Consider the following 27,557-nt stretch of genomic DNA (forward strand, 5'->3'; position numbering starts at 1 on the left):
AATGTTTACAGCATTATTTTTTCATGGTTTTGATGGTCACTGTACTGGCTATATTAATTTATTAAAGTTCTCTCTTTCTCTTATATTTAATATAAACACACTATGGACGACAAGCGCTAGTCATTGTTGCGTTTGCGTGGCTCTGCTGTCCGCTTGTTTGTTTTCCATGTAAACCTTTCACAATAAAGCTCAAGATCCTGTTGACTTTTCAAAATAAACTGAATCAAGTGAAAGAGTATGCAGAGTTTACGGATGAGAAGAAAAAAAAGATCCGTCAGGTGCTAAAAAATAAACCTTAGACTCAAAATTTGTAACGGCCACCATTTTCTTTCAACTTACATCTAAAAATGTATCGTTTCATGCATCGGTTAAAACACTAGAGTCCAGCTACACGACGCCCAGCTGGAAACACTTCACACAAGGTGAGTATTACAGAATTTACAGAAAATATTACATTTTGTGATTTATATCGTTGTCAGGACGATAAATGTCTTATATCGGGATATTAGATTTTTGTCATATCACACAGCCCTACTGGCTACACTAAACTTTAGAGACCAGGTCTGAGCAATGTGGACCATAGTGTTTGAAGATAAATTTCAGTTCAGAGACAATAAAAGTCCAAAAGACACACCTTTAAATAAAAATGGTTTATTCTCTTTTAATATAGCTTTTGTTCTATCCATAGCAGAAAAGAGCCTCCACGCCACTCAGTGCTTAAAACCTGCAACTGGATCTGAAGTCGTCGCTGCAATAACCGACAAAGGTCTTCACAGCAATAACACCAGCTTGATACCCATCCAACAAGTCACGTTGCTCATTTTAAAAACAAGTGGAGATGTTGGCAGGTAGGAAGAGGAGGAGGAAGAGGAGGGTGAAGGGGTCAGATCTGATTCCAGATCTGATTTATTTGTGACTCAGACCAAGCAGCGCAGATTCCCAGGGTTTTGTTGGGAGGAGTTTATTCCGTGCGTGTTTGTTTGTGCTGCAAAATTGACATCTTGCTCCAGTATGGCTGTTGATGTGGAGGCAGAGGTTTCTGCCACGAAAAGGTCACAAGTTGAGGTAATAAAGATTCTTCCTGAATGGACAGAAAAACAAATACTGAAAACTCATCCTGTAATCACAGAGGTGTGAGCAAGCAGAACACAAGCAAAAGGATACCATTTGATATTCATAACAGGCCGGCTTTGTCCAAGCAGGTTCTGTTGCAGTAAATATTTCATACTGAGCCTGTCTACAAATGCTGATGCACAGCTGCTGCTTTTTATTTTAAGGAACAATAACTTTGGCTCGTGAAGGATTTTATTTTGAGTCAGGTAGTTTAAAATCACCCTAAAATTTTCCAGTAATGTTCCGCAGTCTTTCCCGGGTCACCACAGGGTGTCTGAGTAAATAAAGAAGACAACAACCAGAGTTGTCTTAAATGGAGTGCGTGAAGATGCCGGGTGAAGAGGAAAGATAACAGTGATGGTCAACATGAGGAGCAAGAGGTGAACAAAATCATCAGATTTCAAAACAACAGTGTAGACAGGCTGTTGGCTGCAGTTTCAGTTTACAGTGTTTGAATCTTGGTCTCAGGCCTTATGCCAGCTCACAGAGTGAACAGGCTGAGGTGCACCTTCCTCCACTGCTTCCTTTCTACTCTTCACTGCGCTCGCTGATTAAAATGTCTCTGTGGCGGGGCGGGGCCTGCGGTGCCGTGCAGAGGAGGCGGACGCACCTGCACGGTACCGCAGGCCATGCCCCGCCACAGTCTCCAAAAAGAAAAAACATTAGTTTTACATCACCCCAAAGTAGTTGTTTTGTCTTTATTGATTACTGTGCTCACTGTGGTAGGAAATAAACTAAAGGAACACAAGAACATACATCGGCACCCCTGGTGATGCAACATGTTCTAACACTACCCCCTGGTGACAACAAACTGCTACCACATGCAGAAAACAGCCTGAAGCACAAATGCACGACCACGTTACGTGCTGCTAGATAAAAATTCAGGTCCCTTCTGAAGAAGCTCGACTTGTGCTGTTTTTGTATCGTTTTTGGTTGATATTTAACATTCACAGAAATAATATGTAAACAGACTCAGACTAAAGCATCAGCATTTGTAGGAAAGCCCGTAGCTTCTGCGTGCTGCAGTGGCTGTAATCATTCGCACACGCATTGGCATGGCATGTAAAGTGGCACATCCAAGCTTTTGCATACCTCTACATCTCTACATATTATAAATAGAGTATTGTTGTGTGTCTTACCTGTTCTCTGGGTATCATGTTGCATTGGAGCTGCTTATTGCCTTTGATCCATCTGTGTTGGCATTTGCTTGTTCCTTCACCACAGGATCTGAGACATAAACACAAAATGTTTTCCGTGAGCTTTCTTGTCGTTTGTTTAGGCCGTCTTCAGGCAGGAGGACAGAGAGAGGGAGAGAAAGCAGACGCAGATGTGGCCAAGCACAACTTTCTGACATGACTTCTGTAAACTCTGCTGATGAGTGCACGGGCTATCACTTGTTATGGGTCACGTTAAATTTTTAAAAATGACGTCATGTTTAAAAACAGCACTTCCTCATCACAACCTGATTACCAGTGGCCAAAATACCTGGAACAACATCAATCTTTTATCCTGCCTACGGACACAGAAAGAGCAGAAGCTGAGAGACGGAAAGAGACGTGAGACAAACCATAACTCTAAGTCACTGTAGCTTTCTGTGTTGATGGATTTTTCTAACCCAGTTATTATTCTCTTTTTTACTTTTGTCCTTGTTTTCAAATTGCACCATCTTTCTTAATGTTTTTATAATGAATTTAGATGATGTCACCCCTTATTTATCCCCCCCCCCCCCCCCCCCCCCCTTTTTATGTATAATTTATGACCCAGGTAAGAATGCAGATGTGTAAGGATGAAAAAGGAAACCCTGGATGTGAAAAGCTGTATTAATAATCATGCAGTGCACATGCATCTGTAATCAGTACACATAACAGACAGCTTTGATGTGGACTGAGACATTTTGCTTTTTATCTTTTAAAAAGCAAACTGAAAAGTGAATTTCTACATGCTCAAAAAAAGAATTCTCCTGATTTTAAACAATGATTCTGGAAGACGAGTAAAGTATTTTACTATAAATTTTGCTTTGTCAGCATCATAAGGAGTATCAGCTGATCGAGTGAAAATATCAGATCAGGTCCACAAGGCTGAAGATGAACGGCCTGCTGGTGCTTCAGGTTACTGTGTGTTTGGCCACTGTGGTCACACATCGCTGCTTTATATTTGGTGAATGGAGTTAACTGATAAAATGGAAGAAGAGCTTGTATAATCTTGAGAGTGAAATCAGATTTGTGACTCATTATTTCAGCAGGCAGCTGTTGTTGCAGACGTGCTGCGGCTCGCGCGGTACTAACAGAAGTACGGTTGCTGCATGGCCTCGGCCGCCGTCAGCCTCTGCTGGTGGTCATAGCGCAGCAGCTTGTCCAGCAGGTCCAGAGCCTCTGGACTCACCAGGTGCTGGTTCTCTGATTGGATGAACTGCTCCCAGCGTTTCCGTGTTTGCCTGGAAACAAGTGACTATTAACATCTAGTTAAGCTGCCTGGGTGTGAGCTGCTTTCAATACATTTGAATATGTTTCAGCAGTTTTACAGGAAGTCAGCGATACTCACTGCCCCAGCATGTCTTTGAAGCGAGTGTCCAGTTCTATGTGATATTTGTGCAGGTAGCCAAAGAGCTCATCGGTGCCGAGAACCTTAGCGATGCGGACCAGCTGGAAAACAAGATGCATACCACGTCAGTGCGCCCCCTAATGGCTCAAATATGTCAGTGCACTGTCACAGCAGAAGACACTGTTTATGAAAGCAGAAACAAAGACAACACAGTCAGTCAGTGGCTTTTTACATCACTGTTCATCGAGACCTGAACTCTGACCTTTTAAAAATAAAATGTTATCTGTTGGCCGTTTTATCCTAATTGAGTGAACTGTTGTTACAGTTAGTGTAGAAATGTCTTGAGTTACAGCTTTCAGAGCATGAAGTGGAGGCTGACACAACAAGCTGTCGCTCCTTTTAAAGCAGCTCCTTCGACTCACTGCTGTCTGGATTTTTCTTAGAAAACACACGGCTTATATTCAGGTCACTACTATGTATTATTATTGGCTTACAATTTATTATAGTTCAAAAGCATAAGTATAACCCACCATAGCATTTTTGTGTCTGACCTGCAGGATCACACATTTCTGAAAAACCACTTCATGTTGTCTCTCTCACCTGGTCATAGTTGTCCTGGCCATGAAAAAACGGTTCCTTCAGGAAAATCATACTGGCCAACATGCAGCCGAGACTCCACATGTCCAAACTGTAATCATACATCTGAAAGAACAACACACAACTAAAAATGAGCTCAGAGAAAACTGAGACGGGCAGGTGACCGTGTTCTGCTGAGTGGAAGCATACCTGATAGTCCACTAGCAGCTCAGGGCCTTTGAAATAGCGCGAGGCCACCCTGACGTTATATTCCTGAGCGGGATGGTAAAATTCAGCCAAACCCCAATCTATAAGACGCAGCTGTCACATACAAACAGAAATCAGAATCAGAATCAGAAAGGGTTTTATTGCCAAATGTTGAGCAGGTTTACAACATTAGGAAATTGCTGCGGTGCTTCAGTGCAAACATACTGTCATAAATTGCGCTTAAATAGACATGAAAAAATAAAAGTAAGAATAAGAATTAAAAGTGCTACGTAGAAAGATATATACATGAGTGCAGGTGGTGATCAGTGCCAAACATGGAATGATGCAGTGAACACAGCGTAGGGTCATGTGTTAGTGGTGGGAACAGTCGTACGTTTATTGTTCATGTGTCCAACAGCAGAGGGGAAGAAACTGTTCTTATGGCGAGAGGTTCTGGTGCGAATGGACCGGAGCCTCCTGCCTGAGGGGAGCAGGTCAAACAGACTGTGTCCAGGGTGAGAAGGGTCAGCTGAGATCCGAGCTGCACGCCGCAGTGTCCTGGAGGTGTACAGGTCCTGCAGAGATGGGAGTCTGCAGCCAATCACCTTCTCAGCAGAGCGCACAACACGCTGCAGTCTCTGTTTGTCCCTGATAGTGGCTCCAGCGTACCACACGGTGATGGAGGAGGTGAGGATGGACTCGATGATTGCAGTGTAGAATTGCATCATCGTCCGTGTTGGCAGGTTGAATTTCTTCAGCTGCCTCAGGAAGTACATCCTCTGCTGGGCTTTCTTGATGACGGAGGTGATGGTGGGCTCCCACTTCAGGTCCTGGGTGATGGTGGTACCCAGGAAGCGGAATGAGTCCACAGAGGTGATGAGGGTGTCAGTCAGGATGATGGGGGGGAGTGGGGCTGTGTGCTTCCTGAAGTCCACAATAATCTCCACTGTCTTCTGGGCATTCAGCACCAGGTTGTTGTGGCTGCACCAGGACACCAGACGTTCAACCTCCCTCCTGTAGGCAGACTCATCCCCGTCCGAGATGAGCCCAATAACGGTGGTGTCATCTGCAAACTTGATTAGCTTGACAGACTGGTGGGTGGAGGTGCAGCAGTTGGTGTACAGGGAGAAGAGCAGAGGAGACAGAACACAGCCCTGAGGGGAGCCGGTGCTGATGGTCCGGGAGTCCGAGACATTCTTTCCCAGCCTCACATGCTGCTTCCTGTCCGTCAGGAAGTCAGTGATCCACCGGCAGATGGGATCAGGCACATTCATCTGGGAAAGCTTGCCTCGGAGATGGTCTGGAAGGATGGTGTTGAAGGCAGAGCTGAAGTCCACAAACAGGATCCTGGCGTAGGTTCCTGGGGAGTCCAGATGCTGCAGGATGAAGTGTAGGGCCATGTTGATGGCGTCATCTACAGACCTGTTGGCTCTGTATGCAAACTGCAGGGGGTCCAGGAGGGGGGCCGTGAGGGTCTTGAGATGGGAGAGAACTAGGCGCTCAAATGACTTCATGACCACAGATGTCAGAGCCACGGGTCTGTAGTCATTTAGTTCAGTGATCCTAGGTTTCTTGGGGACAGGGATTATGGTAGAGGACTTGAAGCAGGCAGGCACATGACATGCCTGCAGTGAGGAGTTGTCATGTCATGTGACAAATGACAACATTACACACAGTGTCTTGTTGAACCATTCTGAAGGTTCACATTGTGGTTTGACAAAGTTACAGCTCAAGTATTAGCCGTTCTCCCACTAGTACCTACTCGACATGGTTTTTAGGGTTTGCTATTAGGGGCCAGTATCTGGTACTTTTATAGTACCCACTTGGCCGGGGTTCCAAGCGATCAACAGACAGCATGTGTTTGACTGGTTAGTCAGTTATGTCACTCGACAGGGTATGGGAGTGTTTCCTTCACGAAAATCAAAACTGCCATTTTTTTAAGGACTCGGAAACGATGGAAAGCCTCACAAAAATGAACCCGTCACCCAAAAACTCCACAGACTGAGCAGCAGGTGTAACATCGCCTAGACTACAAATGACGTCTTGTGGCTAGCACTCGATTGTAATGGATAATTAGTTGAGCCGAGCACGTCCTAATGGAAAAAGGGCTACAAGTGTTTGCAGACACACAACTTGCCAACATTCCAGCATACAAAACAACCCATAGAAGCGTCAGTAGCACCTTCCTCAGCTGGTGGTCAATCATCACATTGTGCGGCTTCACGTCCCTGTGCATGATCCCCATACTGTGACAAAAGTCCAGAGCCTGGAAGAACACACAGAACAGGCTTAGTGAGGTGCTTATCGTGGTGGCGTTCCATTCAAATGTACCTCCAAAAGTCACTTTTCCCCTCCAGGTCCGTCCCATTCAAATTCAAAGGTTGTGCGCATTCAACATTTTCATAGATAGCATTAATAAAAGCACTGAGGCCACTGCTTTGTCTGCTAATGCTCAGGACAGCTTATCTGAATGAATGTTTAACGACGTTCTATCATCAGTGAGTATTCCCGGAGCAGTCCATATGGACTCGTATGTTATCATGTAACGGTGCAGGCTGTTTAACACTTACAAACTTTGCTTTCATTTTTATTAAACTAAAGTGTTTAGCAGTCGTTTTATAACTTTACTTAAAACGTCCTGAATAAACTGTCCCAAGGATGCTTTCATATTTGACTCGTGCTGTGTCATTAGATATAATCCTGGCTCTGCTGCTGGGCCCTTGTGGCGACAGATTCACACTCTGAATTAGGAAGTCCCTCAGTGACCGCAGCACATTTGAAGAGTGGTACTCTGCAGTTCCACTTTGAAAAGTGAGGATCAGTTTACATGTGAAAACAAAGTAATATTACCTTTAGAAGCTCATACATGTAGTAACGGATATCGTAGTCTGTCAGCTTCTGGTAAAGCTCCTGTGGACCGCACGAGAGACATCAATGTATAAAAAGTGTTCTGATGTGAGCAGCTGGCCTCTACACATGTGGAGCAATAACTGGAGGGTTATTCATGTTATTAATAATGGACATCAACGTGTTTGCATGGATGGTAACCCTGCTGGTAGTCCAAACTTGAGTACCTTAAAATCTGTGTTATTGATGTACTCAAAGACTAGCGCTGGTGTTCTGGACTGCAAAGAGAGGACAACACATGGCTTCACTGAGGAGAACAGCAGGTATCACTGAGTTACAAGCATGACTGGATTACATGGCTCACACGCACGCATGCAGCTGCCGGTTTTCACAACTCACCACCGGGTCTTTGACCGTGTCCACCAGGCGGATGATGTTGGTTCCTCCTCGCAAGTTTTCAAGAATTTTGATTTCCCGTTTGATCTTCTTCTTCTTGACAGGCTGAGTAGAGATGGACACTCATAGTCAGCACAATGGAAATAAGTGAAAATGAAAATAGGGCGCTGCTGAGAGAATCCATCTTTGGGCATCCAAACACACACACACACACACACACACACACACACACACACACACACACACACACACACACAGTATTTCCAACATTATGCTGCTCATTTAAAATGTTTAAATGTTCTGTGGATGACAGAAATAGTTACAATAAAGCTGCTACAATAACCATAAAGTGATACCACATAAACACTGAACTTACCTTCATTTGCATCATGTGTTAATAAAAGCTTGTCACGGCACAAAAATATCTACTTATTAAATATTCCTGCTGATTTTTTCTAGATCATCAACAGCTTCTTTATGTTCTTTAGCTTCTTTACCTTTATATTCTACTTAAGGGTTTCTGTAGCATTAACTGCATAGTTATTTGGTAGGGGTGCAACAATACTCAATTCAATTCAATTCAATTTTATTTATATAGCGCCAAATCACAACAAAAGTCGCCTCAAGGCACTTCATACTCGTATCGATATTGAACCGTTCGATACAGTGCTTTCGGTTCGGTACGCATATGTATCGAACAATACAAAATTTTTAATTTATTTGATCAACTTTTCTTCTGACGATGCTGTGTTGAGAGCTCAGTGGATCTGCATTCGACTACTCTGCCTAGGCTGCACTGTCGAGTGCAGATCCACTGAGCGCAGCGTAAGCTAGCAAGACAGAAGCTAAGCTCGTTGCAACATGGCAAATTGAACCTCCCCCACCCTCATTCAGATCTGGCGTTTGGAACTATTTTGGTTTTCATGTGACGTATGACCCTGAAGGTAAGCGCGTCATGGACTAAAGTAAAACAGTATGTCGGATGTGCCATGCAATGCTCAATTACATGGGTGGGAACTAGTGCTTTAGCGCAGTTAGCTCGTTAACGTGTTGACGCCGTCCAGCCCCACGCACGGGGCGATCCGCGGTAGCTCGTTAACGGAGATTTGCCGTGTTGTGGCGTTAACGTCATTTAAGATTAACGCTGACAGCACTAGTGGGAACACAACAAATATGACTGCACATTTATGCCGACATCATCCTAGTGCAAAGATAAGTGGAAGCAGACAAAAACAACAAGCATGCTACAAACTTTAGCCGAGTCATTTAGACAGCCGTTAGCACATGATTCTGCTTATGGGGACCTGATATGTTTATGCTGCTGAGAATATAGCCCAGAAGAAGTGGATAGTATAGCTTTTATTTTTGAAAGAGCCATTTCTCTGTAATAAACTCTCTTTTCCAAAGATGAGTGATTTCTCGATCAGATAGATTTATTATTTTATTACTTTGTTGTTTCAGCAACATTAAATTTAAGAACTCTACCTTTGAGTTAAAATATATATTTATAATTTTAATAAATGACAAATTAAAAAAGCATGAACATTTTTTGTATTGAAAGTATCAAACCGAACCGAACCGTGAATTTTGTGTATCGTTGCACCCCTATTATTTGGTAAAGTGTTGGGTATCTCATTCACTTGGCTGTTGATGCCACAGCCTTTTTTTTTTTTTGTTAACTCCTGTCCTGTCTGGCAGCTTATGCAACCAGAGTTATGATCTGAATGCACTGTTGAGCCAAACAACTTGTTATTCCAAGATCAGCTCTATAAATTCTCTATAGGCTCCTCTGGTATACAGTTTGATAATGTATAAGACAGGATGGGTAGTAGAAAGGGAAAAAAAATGGGGTGGGGTGTAATAAAACGACAGGGTACAAACTAGGGCTGCCACGATTTGTCGACTAGTCACGATTACGTCGACTATCAAAATCGTCGACGACTGATTTAATAGTCGACGCGTCGTTTGAAGCTTTGTAAGATCACAAAAGACGCAGGAATAAGTAGCAGGATTTAAGAGTGTAATAACGGACTGAAACAGAAGATGGCAGCACTGCATGTACAAGGATGCCAGCTGCCGTTAAACCCCGAAGAAGAAGAAGAAGAAGCAGCTGTGTCCCAGAAATCATAGCGCGGCCCAGCTTAGTTTCCAACAATGGCGGCAGCTAGTTAGTTTTAATGTTACTCTTATTATTCTTTCTGGGTCACAAAATAAACGTTTAACATATTTTCAGGCGAGAATGTAGCTGTGTAAACCTCAAATATCGGCTCAGTTTATCAGGACACCACATATTTTCCAAAAGCGCTCCGACGTTTTCGGAGACGTCTGTTACCCACCAGCTCGATAGCTAGCCGGGGGCTAGGTCACTAGCGCGGTGAGAACACCGGACTCCCGGCAAATTGTTTTCTAACCCACCGCCGTCTTTCGCTACTCAGGTTAAATATATATGAGTCACTTAGATAAATTAAAAATGTTGTTGTTTGGCTTTTTTTTTTTGTATTTTATTTGTTCCTGAGTAAATCGGTTTGTCTGAGATTAAAGTTATAGTTTTTACACAGCTGAATAAACGTCAAGCAGACAGCTGATTATCAAAAGTGTGAGATGCTCGAGAATTTACTCCGGTGTCCTGTTATATTTTAGATAGCAAGGAGTTCATTAAACTTCACCGAAACAATCTGCAAATTTCATTAAAATTGAATAAACTATCATCTTGTCTTTATTTTTAGTTAGCACCTTAAACACTTAAAGCTGTAAGCTAATGATAGTTATATAAGAGCAGATGCTGCTGGTGCAATAAGCTGTACGTTTTACGTCCAGTGGATGATGATCTGATTAGTCGACTAATCGCATAAATAATCGGTGACTAGTCGACTATCAAAATAATCGTTTGTGGCAGCCCTAGTACAAACAGAAATGCACAATACATCGCCAGTTAGTGCACCTTAAAACAAAAACAATAATACAGCACCTGGAACAAAATCTTGAAAATGCACAGGTAAATGGTAAATGGCCTATATTTGTATAGCGCTTTACTAGTCCCTAAGGACCCCAAAGCGCTTTACACAACCAGTCATCCACACATTCACACACTGGTGATGGCAGCTACATTGTAGCCACAGCCACCCTGGGGCGCACTGACAGAGGCGAGGCTGCCGGACACTGGCGCCACCGGCCCCTCTGACCACCACCAGTAGGCAACGGGTGAAGTGTCTTGCCCAAGGACACAACGACCGAGACTGTCCAAGCCGGGGCTCAAACCGGCAACCTTCCGATTACAAGGCGAACTCCCAACTCTTGAGCCACAATCGCCCCGGTACATAAGAGCGTGAAAGTTTGTGAGTGTGTATGTGTCACAAAATACACTTGAAAAGAGGGTGAGAAGCAATACTACCCCCCAGCAGGGGTGGGAGTCCAGGACCAGGGGCGATGGGCAGCCAATCCCACTAGAGGCCTGCCACCCCGGTGTGAGCTGAGTTCAGGATCCCAAAGCAACAGCAACGTCCAGTGGGGAGTGGTAGGGGAGGTGAACCCCTTCCTCCAATACCAGGCTCAGCAAATCCACCCATATGACTGCTCTACCCACTGTGACACTGTATGAACAATGTGCCGTATGAGGGAGTGCTGGGATATGTAAGACCAGGAGGACAAGAGCACTAGCCCAGAAGGAGAGAAGCAGCAAACAAGTGGCTCAGTGTGCACCCCATTTCTCACGCCCCACCACAGGGGTGTGCAGATGAGCCCAAAGAGACCACTCAATTACAACAGACACACAGCAAAAGGGACATGGCACACTCATCTGGGTCTTGGACGAGCTGCACCCAGCAACGGTTGCCCCCATAACCTGGACACCCTACCCCATCCAATGGGCTTGCAGTTACACATGACCGCCATGGTGCAGACCGGACATCCCAACGTGCGCTAACACACACTACACTGCAAGGCAGTCAACGGGGTGCAGACCAACCCTGTGCAAGAAGGTACCCAGCCGGACACCAGGCAACCCCGGGCACCTGGGCAGCCATCCAGCCTGGGATCAGGACCCACCACCACAAGGACCCCAGGCCCCACACCCTAAGATTGCTAGGCAGCACCCACCCCAGTCCCCACCGCTACCAACTGAGGCAGAGACCCAGACACCCCAAAACAGCAACTGCAGCTCCCAGGGAGATGCCAGATCCCAGTAGTCCCAGAGACCACCTTCATCCTGCTGCAAGTCATACAGGGAAACAGGACTACAACCGACCATCCCCACTAAGTAATGGAACTGATCAGTGGGAACCAGAGAGAAACACATTCATCCAGCTGGTTTTCTGAGGGGGAGGCATTCTCTCCAGACTGATGGGATCCAGAAGTAAATTGATGCCACAGGCTGTTCATAAACCATTTGACCAATAGATGATGCCAGAGTACAATGTAAGGTTTGACAGGATTAAAGAAAGTAATCTGACAAAGAAAAGTCAGCAAGTGCCAAGAAAAGATTTAACAGAAGACATTTTAAAAATGTTTGTGGATTTGATGAGGTTTTCAGAAATGGATAACTGCCAAAGCGAGAAGACTCATGTTACCACAATCAGAGATGGGCAGTAACGCGTTACTGTAATCTGATTACTTTTTTCAAGTAACGAGTAAAGTAAGGGATTACTATTGCAAAATCGGTAATTAGATTACCGTTACTTTCCCGTAGGAACGCTGCGTTACTGCGTTACTAAAACCGTGATTTTTTTTGCGAGAATGTCTCATGACAGTGACGTAAGCAAGTGCGACGTTGGTGACAGCAGCTGTGTGCAGATCAACAATGGATAATATATCGAGTGCGGGAGAGAGTATGAGCGTGCAGCGTTTAAAGTGTGGAAGTACTGACCTTACTTTGAGTTTGATTCCATAAAAAGTGACAAAAACATTAGCGTCCATCGTGCGTGGGAAGAAAACTTCTTTTTACAGCGAAAAAACCCCCTAAACTTCCGAGCAAGCACCGAGTAGCTGCGACGTGATGGGAAACTCACAGAGACACTCGCGCGGATTCTTCAACTGACCGCAGCACACCTACACCAGGGTAACCCTCCGCCTACCCTGCTCCTGCTTTACAGGTGAAAATAGAGCAAAAGGACCGCTGAGTCTTTGACTTTATTTATTTTCTGCTGTGTTTTACTTGCATCTGTTTGAAAGAGTGAGTGAAAACACAAAAAATATTTTATTTTATGTGCTGGAATGTGTAGAAAATAGGTTTAAATGTTAAACTAATTTATTCAAGTCAGAGAATGTTGCATATAATTAAATGTTTTGCTTGATGCATAAAGTTAAAAGATTAAAACTGATAAAACAAGTTAAAAAAAGAGACTTTTCCATTTGATTACATTTTGTATGATGGATTATGTAGAAAAAGTAGAATTGGGCTGAAAGATCTATCACTTTATCACCTCTTCAGGTTGTAAATCGTGTTTTTAAAAAGTAACTAAGTAACTAAGTAATTAATTACTTTTGAAAATAAGTAATCAGTAAAGTAACGGGATTACTTTTTGGGGGAGTAATCAGTAATTAGTTACTGATTACTTTTTTCAAGTAACTTGACCAACACTGACCACAATACAAATTAGAGATTGTAGGTATAAAAGGTAAAAAACAGACACACACACACACGCAGCCCTAGCAAAAAAGTCAGTCTAGTGCTTACCTTGAGGATTTTCACCACCACTTTCTCGTTATTGGTCACATTTATGGCCTCAAACACTTCACTGTACTTCCCTCTGCCCAGTTTACGCACCAGCTGATAGTTGTCTTGATTACTGAGAAAAGCAAAAACACTTTGGCAGTGATTAAAAATTCATTAAAAAAATCATGCTCTCACGAAGCCAACATGTATATATATACCTCCAGTTTGGCACATGAGCATCATAGTCCCAGTACTCTCTGTTCTTCTGTGTATTAACGTCGGTGTAAACCCGAGCTTTGCTGAGGGTCGGTGTGGGGCCAGGCATTGCTAGCTTTGAGGATCCGAGTCGAGGACCTTCACCTCCTTCTAAATACTTGCTGGCTCGATACTGGAAGGCAGCGCACCGACTCTCCAGAATATGCGGCTCTAAGGTCCCCGAGCCGTGCTTACCATTGGCTTTGGCTGCTCGTGGCCTCTGATGAAAGCTGTCAGGCTGGTCTGACACAGTCGCCGTGCAGACTGACAGAGCTACAATGACTGACTGAGTGAAGCCCCTGAGCAAGGTGTTCAGTAGGATGGGATGAAGAGCCGCCAGCTGCAGGAAGACAGGAGAGGAGCATAACTATGGGTCTTTCTTCAAAGTAAAGCTCAGACTCTTTGGAAATGTATGAACATTTCCATGTGGTGGCAGATAGCTGCATAACATTAAGGACACAATAATACAGGTCAACAGGTCAAAGTCATCAGAGATAAGTTTATGTGGGTTTTTCATGCCGATTTCAAATCTGTGTTTAGTTTTTTTTAAGCGCGTAGCTTCTGTGATGAAGCTAGTTACATATTGCATGATAGTTGGAATAATTAACCATAAGTGTATTGCCAGATTTAATGACAGTTCCCTGTGTTTTATGTTACAGACTGAATTAACTGTGATTGATTTCAGTTGTTACCATGCCTAGAAATTGTATCAATCATCCAGACACTTTCAGTTACGTGCAGTTCATTCACGACGTCGCCCAATTACCACAGACCTTAAGATGATGTACAAGTTGTACTTTATCCACTGGGTGACCAGGATAAATCTTGGGCTCCACATGTCATCTGCAACAGTTGTTCCAATGGACTGCGTGACAGCTTAAATCTGCGAAATGCCACTTGCAATCCCGATGGTGTGGCTGGAACAGTGAGATCATCTCAGCGATTCCTATCTTTGCCGCGTGAATACAACAGGATTTTCAAAAAATTGTATATCCCAGTCTGGAATCTGCAATAAGGCCTGTTCCTCATGATGACTTACTGCCTGTTCCTGTACTGGCATATGATGGATTAGCTTCTGTAGAAGGTGACGAGGAACACGGTCAAGCTGCATCTGGTTACAATCCAGAGTCATCAGATCCTGATTACATGGCCAATGAAGATTCAGAGACTTTTACACAAACAGAGCTGAACGATCTTGTTTGTGCTCTAAACCTGTCGAAAGACAAAGCAGAACTTCTTGCTTCGAGGTTTAAGCAGAAGGATTTGCTTAAACCTTTGTGGACCTGGCCCATGTAGACCGCGAAGGCCGGGTCCTCCGAAGAATGCAGCCGACGTTTTGGGACACAGCTATAATGTTGTGCTATGTGATTGCTAGCGACATAACATTAGCACAGTGTTAGCATAACATTAGCACAGTGAAGCTGGAGGATGAACGTCAACTTTTTTTTCCACTCGATAAAAGTTAACGTGAGGGATTCTGGTGGTTAGGGACAAATGCAATCGCATAGCAGGATGCTATACACGGGCCAAACTTCAGTCAGGAGAACAACTGAGATTATTCATCCACTATAGAGATTGACAGACCACGTGACTTTCGCGCATTGCATGCTGGGAACTCAGGACCGCAAAACGTTCATTCTCTGGCTCCAATACCTTCTTGGTTTTTCTTTGCCCCCCAAAAAAGGAATGTACAAAACGAAGGAGAACAATGCCGGTCCGTACAAAGACAGACTTGATGAAAAGTCAAAGAAAATATACGAGGACAAAATCAAAGGAGTGAAAGGTTTAGACCCTTACGAGTAGAGCTGGGCGATATATCGAGTTTTTAAAAAATATCGATATATTTTTATACGAGATATAAGATGTGACAATATCCTTTATATCGATATAGTCTATGTTACGTTATAATTATACTTGTGGAGCCGCAAGTTTCCCTCTCTTTCGTCCACTTTCGTCTTTTCGCAACGTTACTCGGACTCGCCTCTCCTTCACTGAACACAACTCCCCCTCCTCCCCCATCGCTTCACCTGCAGGAAGCGACAAGATGGACACGGCAAATCTCCGTTAACGAGTTACTGGACGGCGTCAACGTGTTAGCTAGCTAACCACGCTAACGAGCTAACCACGCTAATGCCATGCAGCCCAGAGGTGCTGCACGGACTAAAATCCTTTCATTTTCTCAAATGTTGACAGCGCGCCTTATGTATGAATTCTGGTTGTGCTTGATGGCCGCGAACCGATTTTATGTGGAACACAGCGCTCAGTAATCTGTCAAAAAATGTTTTAGTACGACTTTGGTAAGCTACGGAGCTGCACCGCTTGATGGTTTGTCGGAGCATTACAGCTGAGCCTCGCGGAGTGATACATACTGTGCTTCAACGTAATATTACCTTACTGTGTATAAGGACCATAAATGGCACCTGTTAAGAGACGTGGTTGCGAAGCAGATTTCAAACTCCAGGCTGTCAGTACAAGTTGGGAACAGAGCAGCTGTGAAATCTGTCTTTGTTATTGTGCTCAGCGTCTTTTAGTTTACATTTTGACTGCACAATTGTGAGCTTTTTGTTATGCAGAAAAACAACACTGTTTTCTTTTATTTATGGAGCATTATTATTTAATAAATGCTCATAATTTATTTTTGAGTAAATTTTATGTACATCTATGCTCTATGTTAATAAAAGTGCCTGTGTGACATCTGGGACACAGCTTTGACTAAGAACTGTCTTTTTGTTCTTACTTTATGGCTTTAAAAAATATATCGAGATATATATCTTATATCGCCATCCAGCTAAAAAATATCGAGATATAAATTTTTGGTCATATCGCCCAGCCCTACTTACGAGCACACAGAGTGGACAAAAGACGTTAGCGTGCTGCCCAACTTTCACCACGCTCATATTTATAATTATATGGTTCTTGGAGTGAGTGCATACACTCATGAAGTTTAGTAACTACAGGTCACTGCAACAAGCCCAGGTACAGTTTACCGACGGATGGGTACAGGACCTTGAAATGCACCGTGTAGAACGAAAGACCATCGTACGAACAAAGGTAAGTTTACCAGTCTCACAAATCGTCTTCATAAATACACATTCGTTAACCGTTTATTAATAGGACCTTTGAGCTTAACGTTAATTAATTAGCAGTGGAAATAATTTCTGGTACGCGTTACAGAAATGTAGCAGTGACAATAATATTGTATGCTGTAATCGTACTGGGCAATTAGTGATACAAAAAAAAAAACGTTTTACCCTGTGAATAAAAATATATGTTTTTGTCAATGTAACATGGTAATAACAGAAGCGAAACGCAATATTGTGTCAGGACAATTCACTATTTATGCACAATAAACAAAGGAGCATAGCGCGACAATTTCTGTTCAGCGCCAGACTTGCTTGTAACCTATATCACCAATTATGTTATGAAAAATGACGTATTAACTACTACAAAACTCTGACCTTCGTGGAAATGCTTGGAGCAGACTAACATGTGAGCTGGAGTGTTCTGGGACGTTATATTTGGTCTTTGAATGGCTGCAACCCAGGCCATCCATTGGCTCTTTGTTACTTTGGAAACATGACTTGAACAATTTCTCTTCAACGACGTAATCCGATAACAACCGATCTCTTCCCGTGGCTGACATGCGACTTGCTATTACAGTTAATGATACAACAGCTTCTTGCCATTTTTTGTGTTTCTTTTTATTGCTGTGTAACTGATTTCAATTTAAAGCCTGCGTGCGCTAGTACCTCTTGCCACGAGTTCCCAGAATTCTTTGCGGTTTTGTCCCTAAATGACGTCACATTTTCAATCTCTATACAAGGTTAGTTATTAATATACTGCAACAACATGGGAATAGAGCAGCTGCGAGAGAATTCAACATTAATGAATCAATGTTACGGAAGTGGAGGAAGCGCAGTTTTTGGCTTTCCCCATATTTCAAAAGTGCTTCATCTCTTTGCTGTGACTTTCGGCATAATTTGCAGATGATAATGGTTGTAGCCACTGCGATGCTTTCGATCAAAACAGGCGCAGCTTGATGACATCATCAACCTGCGCTATCGCGATAGAGCAGTATAGTCAAAATCTCTATTGTTGGCCAAATTTATATCGTTCCTATCATATATCGTTTATATCGCCCACCCCTACCACCAACCTTCCGATCAGTATATGACCTGCTCTACAGCCACCCCATCAGCGTCTATGGCTTTGGGGATCTCAGCTGGGTTCGGTGGGACCAGCTCCACTTGGGCGTAGTGCCAGAAAGTCGCTAGCTGGGGTTTGGAGTATGTAAGAGCGGCGCCGACTAATGCAGGAACTTTATTCACAACTTTCTTAACTGCCTGCGCCATGATGAGGACTTCCCAGGAGGTCACCAGAAGAAGAAAGCAAGTCTGTTTTGCAGGATGAAAGATACAAACAAACTCTCTCAACAGTTGAGTTTGAAGCTTGGGTGGTGTTCAAGTGGCTCTGCAAAAGCTTTCTGGACATCCACAAGTCTCCTGGATACAAGGAAGAAGTTCAGCATCTGCTCGATTCCTACCAGAAGCTGGGCTGTCGCATGTCATTGAAAATACACATCCTGCACTCACAATTTGAGTTCTTTCCAGAAAATGTTGGCATGGTGAGCGATGAACAGGGAGAGCGTTTTCATCAGGATATTCAGTTAATAGAGCGTCACTACCAAGGTTTCAGGAATTGTAGCATGATGGCCAACTACTGCTGGATGCTGTACCACAACAATCCAGACACAGCATGTGATTTTTCTTGTGTATACTAAGTGTTTTTGAAGAAACTGTGGTAGCTGAGCAGTTTTTATGCTTCTTCATTTCACTTTGTAAATATACTTGAATTCAGCTCCTATTTCATTCACATATTATTTGAGCTTTGCATTTACCAATTTTAGATGTCTTATGTGCACCCCTTCCCTTCTTTTTTTATAAAGTTTGATATAAAAGTAAACGAGTGGTTTCTTTTTTAAATTTTGGCAGTTTCAGTCATCCACAGAGGAAGAAAATCACCTGGACTAGATTAAAGCAGCGACTACAGCTCCACGATTATGGCCAAAATATAAACATAAGAATTTTAACATGTAAATGCTTCCACATCCATGTCACGCTACATTCCAACTAATATACAAATCGTTACTTCAAAATAAAATTCATCCTCCATCACGTGAATATCTTAAAAAAATATATGTGTATGTGACAAAAAAAAAAGTTTATCACAAAGGCTTCCAATTTTATATTCTGCTGCATTCGTGATAATTTCTTTACAGACATATAAGGTGTTTATTCACCTGTTTCAAGCAGATCTTCACAAAGCAAAGGTGAAAGATTTTCACTCCCTTCACTGTACCTGCCTGATGTGAATAAAACTTGCAGAAAAGTACTCAACAGCTTTGAGTTCCCTCTACAGTTCCCCATGTTTTGCGCAGTAACAAAACCTGCACAAGACTTTCACATATCTTTAGGCAATAAATCTTTGTTACCTGGTGTTTATTGGACACGTCTTTGGCCAAATAAAATCCGAAAGCACTGTTGACTTCACTATATCTTTGGCATTAATTTAAGAACCACATGATTATCTTTTGCTTTGCATTATATTGGTGAAGTATGCATTTTCAATATCGGTTAATCAAGTTAATTTAATGCTGGGAGGCCAAAATTGTGATTGAAATTAAAGCTGATTAACAGTGGAACCCTATTAAAGACTTATCAACGTGCTATTGAAAGTGATTTTCAGAAAAAGTCTGTACAATTCAGGTTCAATCAGGTCAGATAATTGTGTGCAGTTGCCTTTTCTCACATGTAACATATGACAGGACAGCGCAATGCAGGTGCACTGTAAAGAACTGGAAATGCCACATTTGCTTTAGGGGAAAGTGCTGCCTGAGTAAAACACGCAGGAGGAAGGACTTCACCAGACTGTGACCTGCTCTAATTTCACATGCAAGTACATTGTGTGATACATACAAATGTTCAGTGCTGCAGTGTGTGTGTGTGTGTGTGAGAAAAGATATTCCCGTCAGCACCTCTCAGGAGTAAGAGCAGTTTATAGTCATTTTCTAACTACTGGTCATTTTGTGCCCTTTTGTATTATCACTGTGTATCCATTTGTGGTTTTGGGGGTCATTTTTACATCTTACTTTAGTTTATTTTAATTTATTTATTTAAATCTGTAGTAGTTTTGGTTAATTTCTTTGTGGTTGTTAACATTTTGCTTCTCTTTACTAAGAACAGCAACAAGAACTGGTCTTAAGAATTTCAAGAATGAGAAACATGCCTCCCAGCCTGTCAGTCCCAGCATGCATTTCTGACAGTTGTGCATTAATAAACAATGATGTCACGCTCATAGCAATGGAACCTTTTTCTCCTTGTTATGTTTCTCCCCTGCATTCAGAGTCACAGATAATAACATAATTGTACTGATGTGAATCTGTGCACACCTTTGTTGTCTCTGTTCATTTTTGAGTATCTGTTGCAGTGTAATCTTTTTGGGTGTTTCTTTCCTTTTCACCATGTTCGCACTTTTTGTGTTTGTGTAGCTGGCTCTCTCTGCGGTGGGCAAAGGTTTCGATTGAGTATTGGGAGAAACACAATTTAAGATGGGGAAATGAGGGTCCTGTCTCAGAAATGATTGAACATCAGACGATTTCAGGAGATTTTTGTAGATACAGATATTTTACTTACTGGGGGTACAGGTCTCCCGCGTTCCCCCTTTAAATCTACAGCTATTTGCGATTTTGCAGGTGCAGTGCTGGGGACCCTCGCATCCCTTGGGCTCATGCCCAAAAGGCCTGTTTTTAATAATCCATCTCTGCCTGTTTTGAACCAGCGCCATAAACACCTTCCCCTTAAAGACAAACCCTGTGGATTTTTCACCAACCACATTTACACTGTATAACAGAAACTGTAGCATCCAGTCCAGCTGGTCACCACTAAACTACCGTAGCATATCTGAAACATACCCCTAACGCGAACTAGCAACGTTTACCTAGCTAGCTTCCTTAGCATAAAATCTTAAAACGTCAACAATAATGGAGCAAGACAAAGACGATGGATGATGATTGTTCTGTCTTTATGCATAAGGGACACATACACGCCACAGGCTGTGTGTCAGTGTGACATTTCTGTGACGAGAAATCAATAACGGGGCTAAAGTTAGCCTGCTAACCTCGTCGTAGAAATATCCGAGCTCGGAGGAAGTCCGCCCAACATCAGAGTTAGCTCGCGGGCTCCGGTTATACGTCGCTCTTCGTGGACCGAAGCCGCTGCTGCACGTCTGAAGTTATTGAAATGGGTGTGATAGTCACACTGTCAATGATGTGATAGTTATTTCACTGGAGGGGTGGTGGTGATGATGGGGGTACATCTAGCCGCGGTTCGTTAGCAGAAATAGGATGATCTTCCCTTAGACAGTCAACGTCACCCGGAAGTAAAGCAAGCCTTAAACGACATAATTTAGATGTGAAAAATAAGACCCCGTTTAAACGCGTAATTATTACAAAATATTTTCCCACGTATTATTTTCCGTTAGTAACTTTTGAAAGCTGCTAAACATTTATCTGCATTTATTTATGTTTGTTTTTAGTAGCAGGATAGGCAAGTACTGCAGCACAAATCTGCTGCAATTTTACCTTCTACTTGCAATCAACATTAACTATTTTGTCAGTCTTTACTAAACGTTATTTTACAAATACATGTTAATATAATATATGTATCTAAAATAAAGCAGCGGATGGTGTGACAGCAGAGTATCTGCTTTTTCGTCCACTTCTTCTCCTGCCTGGCATCTCCATGTTCAACATGCTTTGTCCAATAAAGTCACTATCCCTCATTTCCAAACCATCGCAGCTTCGCCTCAGTGTCTCCAAACTGCTCAACCCCCATGTCTCCCTAACATCTCTCTCCATAACTCCCAACTACAATCTTCAGTAATGCTGCTGAATTGCTTTTTGTCAGAGCCACTGTCCCCAAACTACACATCAAGTTCAAACCACCATCTTGTAAATTTATCCAAACTACAAGTGAAATGATTTTCAGTTACCAGATTACTAGTACAAGTTGATCTAATCAAATTTATAATAATAATAATAAATAACTAGTAGGGATTTACTGTTGATTGTACTGCAGAATTTTCCAAATTACATTAAAAACAGCTACAATTACAATTCCTACAATACCTAAAAAGAATGCGCTGCTCAACTAAGTTTAGTAAATATTAGCTATTTTATGTAAACCCTCATATCCCAATTTGTTCAGTGGTTAAAAAATATAAATGGAGTTCTCCGTGTATTTGTTTATACCCAGTTATTCTTTCCCTACTGACAGACAACCTGGCGTTTGGCTTGTGTACTCTAAACATATTCAACTTCAGGACATTTATGTTAGTACACGAGGAAGAACAAGACTGCCAAGACACATAAACAGCAAATAAACAATAAAAAACAAAATGACAGAATATCATGTCAGTTTTATTTTTTTATATTTAATCTGAGGAATGTAATGGGATATATCTCTTTTCAGTGAGCTACTGTAAAGGCTTTCCTGTCTTAATAGCAGGTCAATTATAAATTAGTAACAGTTGCACCTTTGTCCCTAAAAACTCACCTCGATGTCCACGTACACCCATCAACGCAAACTTGACAGTACAAAGCAAATTCAGTTTACATTGGAGCTGGAATATTATGATTCAATTTTATGGTAAATGGACTGGTTCTTATAGCGCTTTTCTACTCTGAGCACTTAACCTCCTTTCAAACGCCAAACGCTGCCGTATTTATTCAATTAATTCTGATTATAAGTAGAATGTACGTTAACCTGCCTTATGTATGGTTGGCTTGAAAGGTCACACCATCCCTGATGTCTATCCTCTTTAACGTTCATCATCATCATCCATTCATTCTCCTGATAATACAGCTGATGAAAACACTGTACACTTTAACTGTCATAAGGGTGGTTTATTTTAATTGTCTGTATACAGTATGAACAGGAGCCTATATTTGATATCCATATGTGTAAATCAGTGCTCCATTACAATTGCTAATCCCATACTGCAGCGTGAAGCAGACTCACCAGGATCTTTTAACCATGGCACACAATCCATCCATCTCACTTTCCCATTGCTAATCCCAGTTTGTGATCTTTTAAACCCCCAAATCCTTCTTTTAAATATACTGCAAAGATTGTACAGAATATAGAAATCCACACAGTAAACTAAAGGTACACACACTTTTTTTTTTTAAACTTTATCCCTGGTACAAACCAACACATAAGTGGCAACTTTGAGGCTAGTCATATTAATCTGCTGAACATCTGATCTGGACCAAGGGGAGGCTACAATCCCATGAAAACATTACAAGGCCAATTCTTGAAAAAAAAAAAATAATAATAATAATAAAAATAATAATAGTAAAAATAAAAATAATAATACTTTTGTTAGATCTATCATACAGTAACTAATGCAGCTAATTTGTGGCAAGTGAGCAACATAATGCTTTGAAGTCCTGTTGGGTTAAACATCCTTCTGGAAATGGAACTAAGGTGCTTGCAAAATACAGCAAGCTCATTCATAGTAAATAGAAAAGCAGGTAACGTAAGCACTATACAGTTCTCAATGTTTACATAGCGTATACACACAATCTATAATATAACAGAGTAGACTATGCCATTAATCAGTAGTCATAAATATTACATTGTGCATGTTCTATTGCACATGTCAAGTGTTCGTATGACATAATAGGTATAGGTTAGTTACCTACATGTCATCTGTTTTAATACAAAGATGCAACAACACACATTTCATAGGACACTGGCTATACATTTTCACAATCCACTTGTATTTTTTTCCTTCTTCTTGGATGTTTTTCTAAATAAATCAAACCTATAATACAACAGTGATATTAAAGTGTGATAAATATTCATGCACAAACAGATGATACTACCTAAGACCTAGCATGTGAAAAGATACTGCAGCTCAAGCCAACTGCTGGAAGGGAGGACTTTTCTTTGCGCTATACTGGACATAAAATTAAACACCACAAAATGATTGATTGATTTTAAAAAAAAATTAACGAAAAGAAAACAGAAAAAACAAACAACAGAAAATGAAGGCACACGGATTGCAGAGGAGCCTACACATGTACTGGAAACAACTATCGGGACTTTCCTGCCATCTTTCTTAACAGAATCAAACGGGTACAAAACAGACGACCACATGCAACCACAGGATAAGGTTCCACACAGTATTAAACAAAATCAAGATCTTTCCACGTTTGACATTACACATCTTTCTCTTGCATTAAAAAAAAAAAAAAGGAAAGGAGAAGAGAAGAGGGAGCCTAACCCCCTCTGGCGATTTACCTTTTACTCAGAGGATGAATCAAGTCTTAACATTACTGATCAAGTCTTAACATTACTGATGCTAAAACTCATAGTTAATGGGGGCATGTTCTAAAATACAAATGAGCAAGTGGAGGCTGGCACATTTCCTGCCCAGGGCTTGGCAGCAGCTCAGCTCACGGGATGCAGGGAGCTTCAGGAAAACTCTCGCCCTCTGCGGTGTGCTGGACCGTGTGCTCCTGCAGGGCTGTGAGGTCAACAAAACGCTCGCCACACCACACGCACTTAAACTGCGTCTCACGCGAGTGCACACTCTGGTGCTTGGCCAGGTGCTCACGCTGCTTGAAGCTCTTGTCGCAGTTTGCGCATTTGAAGGGCTTCTCCCCCGTGTGAACGCGGCGATGGCGTTGCAACTCGGACGAATACCTGAAGCGCTTTTCACAGTCGGGGCATTTGAGCGGCTTCTCTCGAGTCGGGTCACAGCGGTGCTGGACGAACTCTGAGGATGACACGAAACGCTTGTCGCATAGCGAGCACTTTAGCGGCTTCTCTGTGCAGTGAGAGTTCTGGTGGCGCTGCAGCGTTGAATTCTTTTTGTAACCTTTGCCGCACACATCGCACTTGTAGGGTTTCTCCACTTCGCCGCCGCATTTGTGCCGCAAAAGTTCTCCCGACTGACTGAACGACTTCTGGCAGGAGGCGCACTTAAAGAGGCTTTCCATGCCATGAACCTGCTGGTGGTACAGCAGGTGGGATGGCTGGAGAAAGCCCTTATCGCAGAGGTTGCACTTGAAAGGGCGGTCAGCTGGGTTCTTGTGAGTGCGACGGTGGCGAACGAGGGCATACTGCTGTTTGAAGCTCATCTGGCACTCCTCGCACTGGAAAGGTCGCTCCTCAGAGTGGGTGCGCTCGTGTTGTCGCAGGTCAGACGGCCGCTTAAAGCTCTTTCCACATGACCCACAGCGGAAAGGCCTCTCGCCTTCTGGCTGGCATTGATGATGCAGAAGCTCGGATGACTCCTTAAAGTGCATCTCGCACAAATTGCACTTGAAAAGGTGCTCGCCTGAATGAGCGTACATGTGCCGCACGAGGTGGGAGCGGTGTTTAAAGCTCTTCTCGCATACAGCACATTTATATGGTCTCTCTGAGCTGTGCGTACGCTGGTGGTGTGCCAGGTGTGAAGACTGACTGAAGCTTTTATCGCACGTGTCACATTTGTATGGCTTTTCGCCAGTGTGTATTCTTTCGTGACGTGTCAACTCTGACAAATGGCGAAAGGACTTGTGGCACACGGAGCACTTATATGGCCTGTCTGGTGCAGAAGCCTCAAATGCAGGAGGAGACGAGGCACTGATTGCTGCGCCTCCACCGGATGTCTCCCCGGTGGAGGGCTGCTGAGGGTTGGCAGCTGACGAGGTGGGGGTTGCGTTCCCAGAACCCGGCCGGTAGGTTTTCTCACAGATGGAACATTTCATTGGATTGTTTCCGTTGCCATGTGAGTTGTGATGCTGAGCCAAGGAGGTGAGTAATGAGAAACCCATCTTACATACACCACACACAAAAGGCTTCTGTTCCACCTGCACACACTGATGCTCTAAAAGGTCTGTCGCCTGACTGAAGATCTTCATGCACTGCGTGCACTGGAAGGATCTGTCTTGAGTTACCATACACTGGTGCTCATGGGGGTTGGCCAGGTGAGATATGTCGTGGCCACAGGCTCCGCACTTGTGCCCTCTCTCGCCCCCTACCTGCAGCGAAGGCTGCTGAGCTTGAACAGCATGCTGCTGGCCATGCTGGGGCTGCTGCAGGGAGGTGTCTGGCTGCAGGACGACTCCATACACAGCGCAACCCAGAGGGTTGTCAGTCCCTTGGGGAAGCGTGTGCACAACAGAGGGTGGAGCCACTGCATGCTGTTGCTGTTGCCACGCCTCCGTCATCTTCCACTTCGCATGCAAGGGCTCAGCACTCGGGAGATGACAGGGGAATTTCAGTCCCAAACTGAGAGAATGGTGGATGTGGTTTTCAAAAATGGTAATGAGCTCACTGACAAGAGCTCAGTGCAGTATCTCTGTTTACACGTGTCCTCTGAGACTAGGAGAGAAAACCTGTTTGGATAGAAGAACATAGATTTAAGTATGATTGGCCAGCGAACACACAAAAGGGAGTGTAAAATATTAAAGCATGCAGTTACCACAGTATGTAACACTCAATATCGACAACAATTTACAAAACTTGCTATTGGCTACAAGAAAGTAATACAAACCTGCCTGAATTTCAGGTTTAGACTGTGGTGAGGAAAAACTGAAAAATACCCCAAATTTGAGGCCTAAAACTTGACCCATACTTATACTAGAGACAGAAGTCAAAGTACTTCGTACATTTAGTTAGCTAATGCAGATGTAGAGTGCATGTATGTACTTCTCCAGAAAACCCTAAAACCCTCAGCTAAGCTAGCTTTGAGCATTACCATAACCACAATTATTTGGTTCGGTCTAATTCCTGAAACGTAACTCGGGAAATTAACAGACGAGTTTTTCCAATTACAAGTATGTTTTAAATGCAAGTGGTTCACGAGTCAAGGTTTTGTCTACTTGGTCCTGAAAATAAACGCTTTCTTACAACGTATTTCATTATTTTTTTCCCCTCGGTTCCAGGGAGTAGCTTGCTACCCGACGTTAGCTTGTCAATTGCGAAAGCTAACAGCTAACCACTAGTAACAGCTAACGACACTAAACAACTGGACTTCCTTAGCAAATAATACCGGTTTTCTTTCACTAGAAAACCACTCTAACTTCCCATATTTCTTGGTCATAAACTGCATATCGTGTCGTAAGTCAAACATTGCAAAAGCGACTCAAGTACCACGGGCTTTAAGCTATATTTTTTGGCTTCAAAATGCCGCTTCATGACAGGCCACAATAGCGTTTATACTGGTCTAACATTTGATATGAACCTTCACTGTATGCAGGACCCATATCAAACTAGGCCTCCCCGAAGCTGCGGGAGGAAATCCGCCTCCTGCAGCGGAGTCTCGCACGTTTGCAAAGAAAAAAAAATCGCATTCAGAAAAAAATGAATTCACGATAACTTACTTGAGCTGCTTAGCATTGCTTTTCACGGCCGTCTTCGGCCTCTGGTCGAAAACCGTCGGTGTTTTCTGGACTCGGAGGACCAGCGGTGGTAGGGATGCGGTTGAAGCCGGACGCCATCCTCTAGCAGACGGACGGACACCGGAAACCGCCACGCAGCGAGCTGTCGTCGCTGTTACTGCGATACTATGTTAGAGAAGCACCGAGGAACCAAAACGAGCTCCGGTGGAGATAAAATAACTCTCGCTGATTGTTGGAAGAGTTTACAATCCACCACAAAGCTAAAAGGTGTTGTTAACGTATCAGAAAGTCTACTTCCTCGTTTTGACAGTAGGGGGAGTGTTTCAACTGTGTACTCTGTCTCATCAGCTCTGTCGTGTACACCATGAACCCCCACAGTCTCAACTGATACCATCGTTTTCAACCGACAGACAAAACCGCACAAGTTAGGTGAAATTCTCAGCAGCGATACTTTTGTCTAATATAAAGCTCATTTCACTTAATGTCTTCCCCAAAAAAGCACCGTTGCCCAAAATCAAT

At 43.0% G+C, this 27,557-nt stretch overlaps 2 protein-coding genes across 2 annotated transcripts; both read right to left on the bottom strand.

Annotated features, from left to right (window-relative positions):
* Window positions 1-635: 635 nt before the first annotated feature.
* LOC308398150 (casein kinase II subunit alpha'-like) lies at window positions 636-21,006 on the bottom strand. Its single transcript, XM_080884606.1, has 13 exons — window positions 20,762-21,006; window positions 13,549-13,925; window positions 13,352-13,463; window positions 7,684-7,785; window positions 7,512-7,562; window positions 7,288-7,347; window positions 6,620-6,703; window positions 4,441-4,551; window positions 4,255-4,356; window positions 3,655-3,755; window positions 3,399-3,547; window positions 2,253-2,340; window positions 636-1,081 (listed from the first exon to the last, which is right to left on the bottom strand). The coding sequence occupies exons 2-12, from the start codon at window positions 13,653-13,655 to the stop codon at window positions 2,267-2,269; spliced, it is 1,053 nt and encodes a 350-aa protein (XP_080740732.1). The 5' UTR covers window positions 13,656-13,925; window positions 20,762-21,006; the 3' UTR covers window positions 636-1,081; window positions 2,253-2,266.
* A 1,526-nt stretch (window positions 21,007-22,532) lies between these two features.
* znf319a (zinc finger protein 319a) lies at window positions 22,533-27,557 on the bottom strand. The gene is made up of 2 exons (XM_080884305.1): window positions 27,021-27,557; window positions 22,533-26,033 (listed from the first exon to the last, which is right to left on the bottom strand). The coding sequence occupies exon 2, from the start codon at window positions 25,863-25,865 to the stop codon at window positions 24,105-24,107; it is 1,761 nt and encodes a 586-aa protein (XP_080740431.1). The 5' UTR covers window positions 25,866-26,033; window positions 27,021-27,557; the 3' UTR covers window positions 22,533-24,104.

This window comes from Rhamphochromis sp. 'chilingali' (genome assembly GCF_963969265.1).
Source record: "Rhamphochromis sp. 'chilingali' genome assembly, chromosome: 6".
Lineage (NCBI taxonomy): Eukaryota > Metazoa > Chordata > Actinopteri > Cichliformes > Cichlidae > Rhamphochromis > Rhamphochromis sp. 'chilingali'.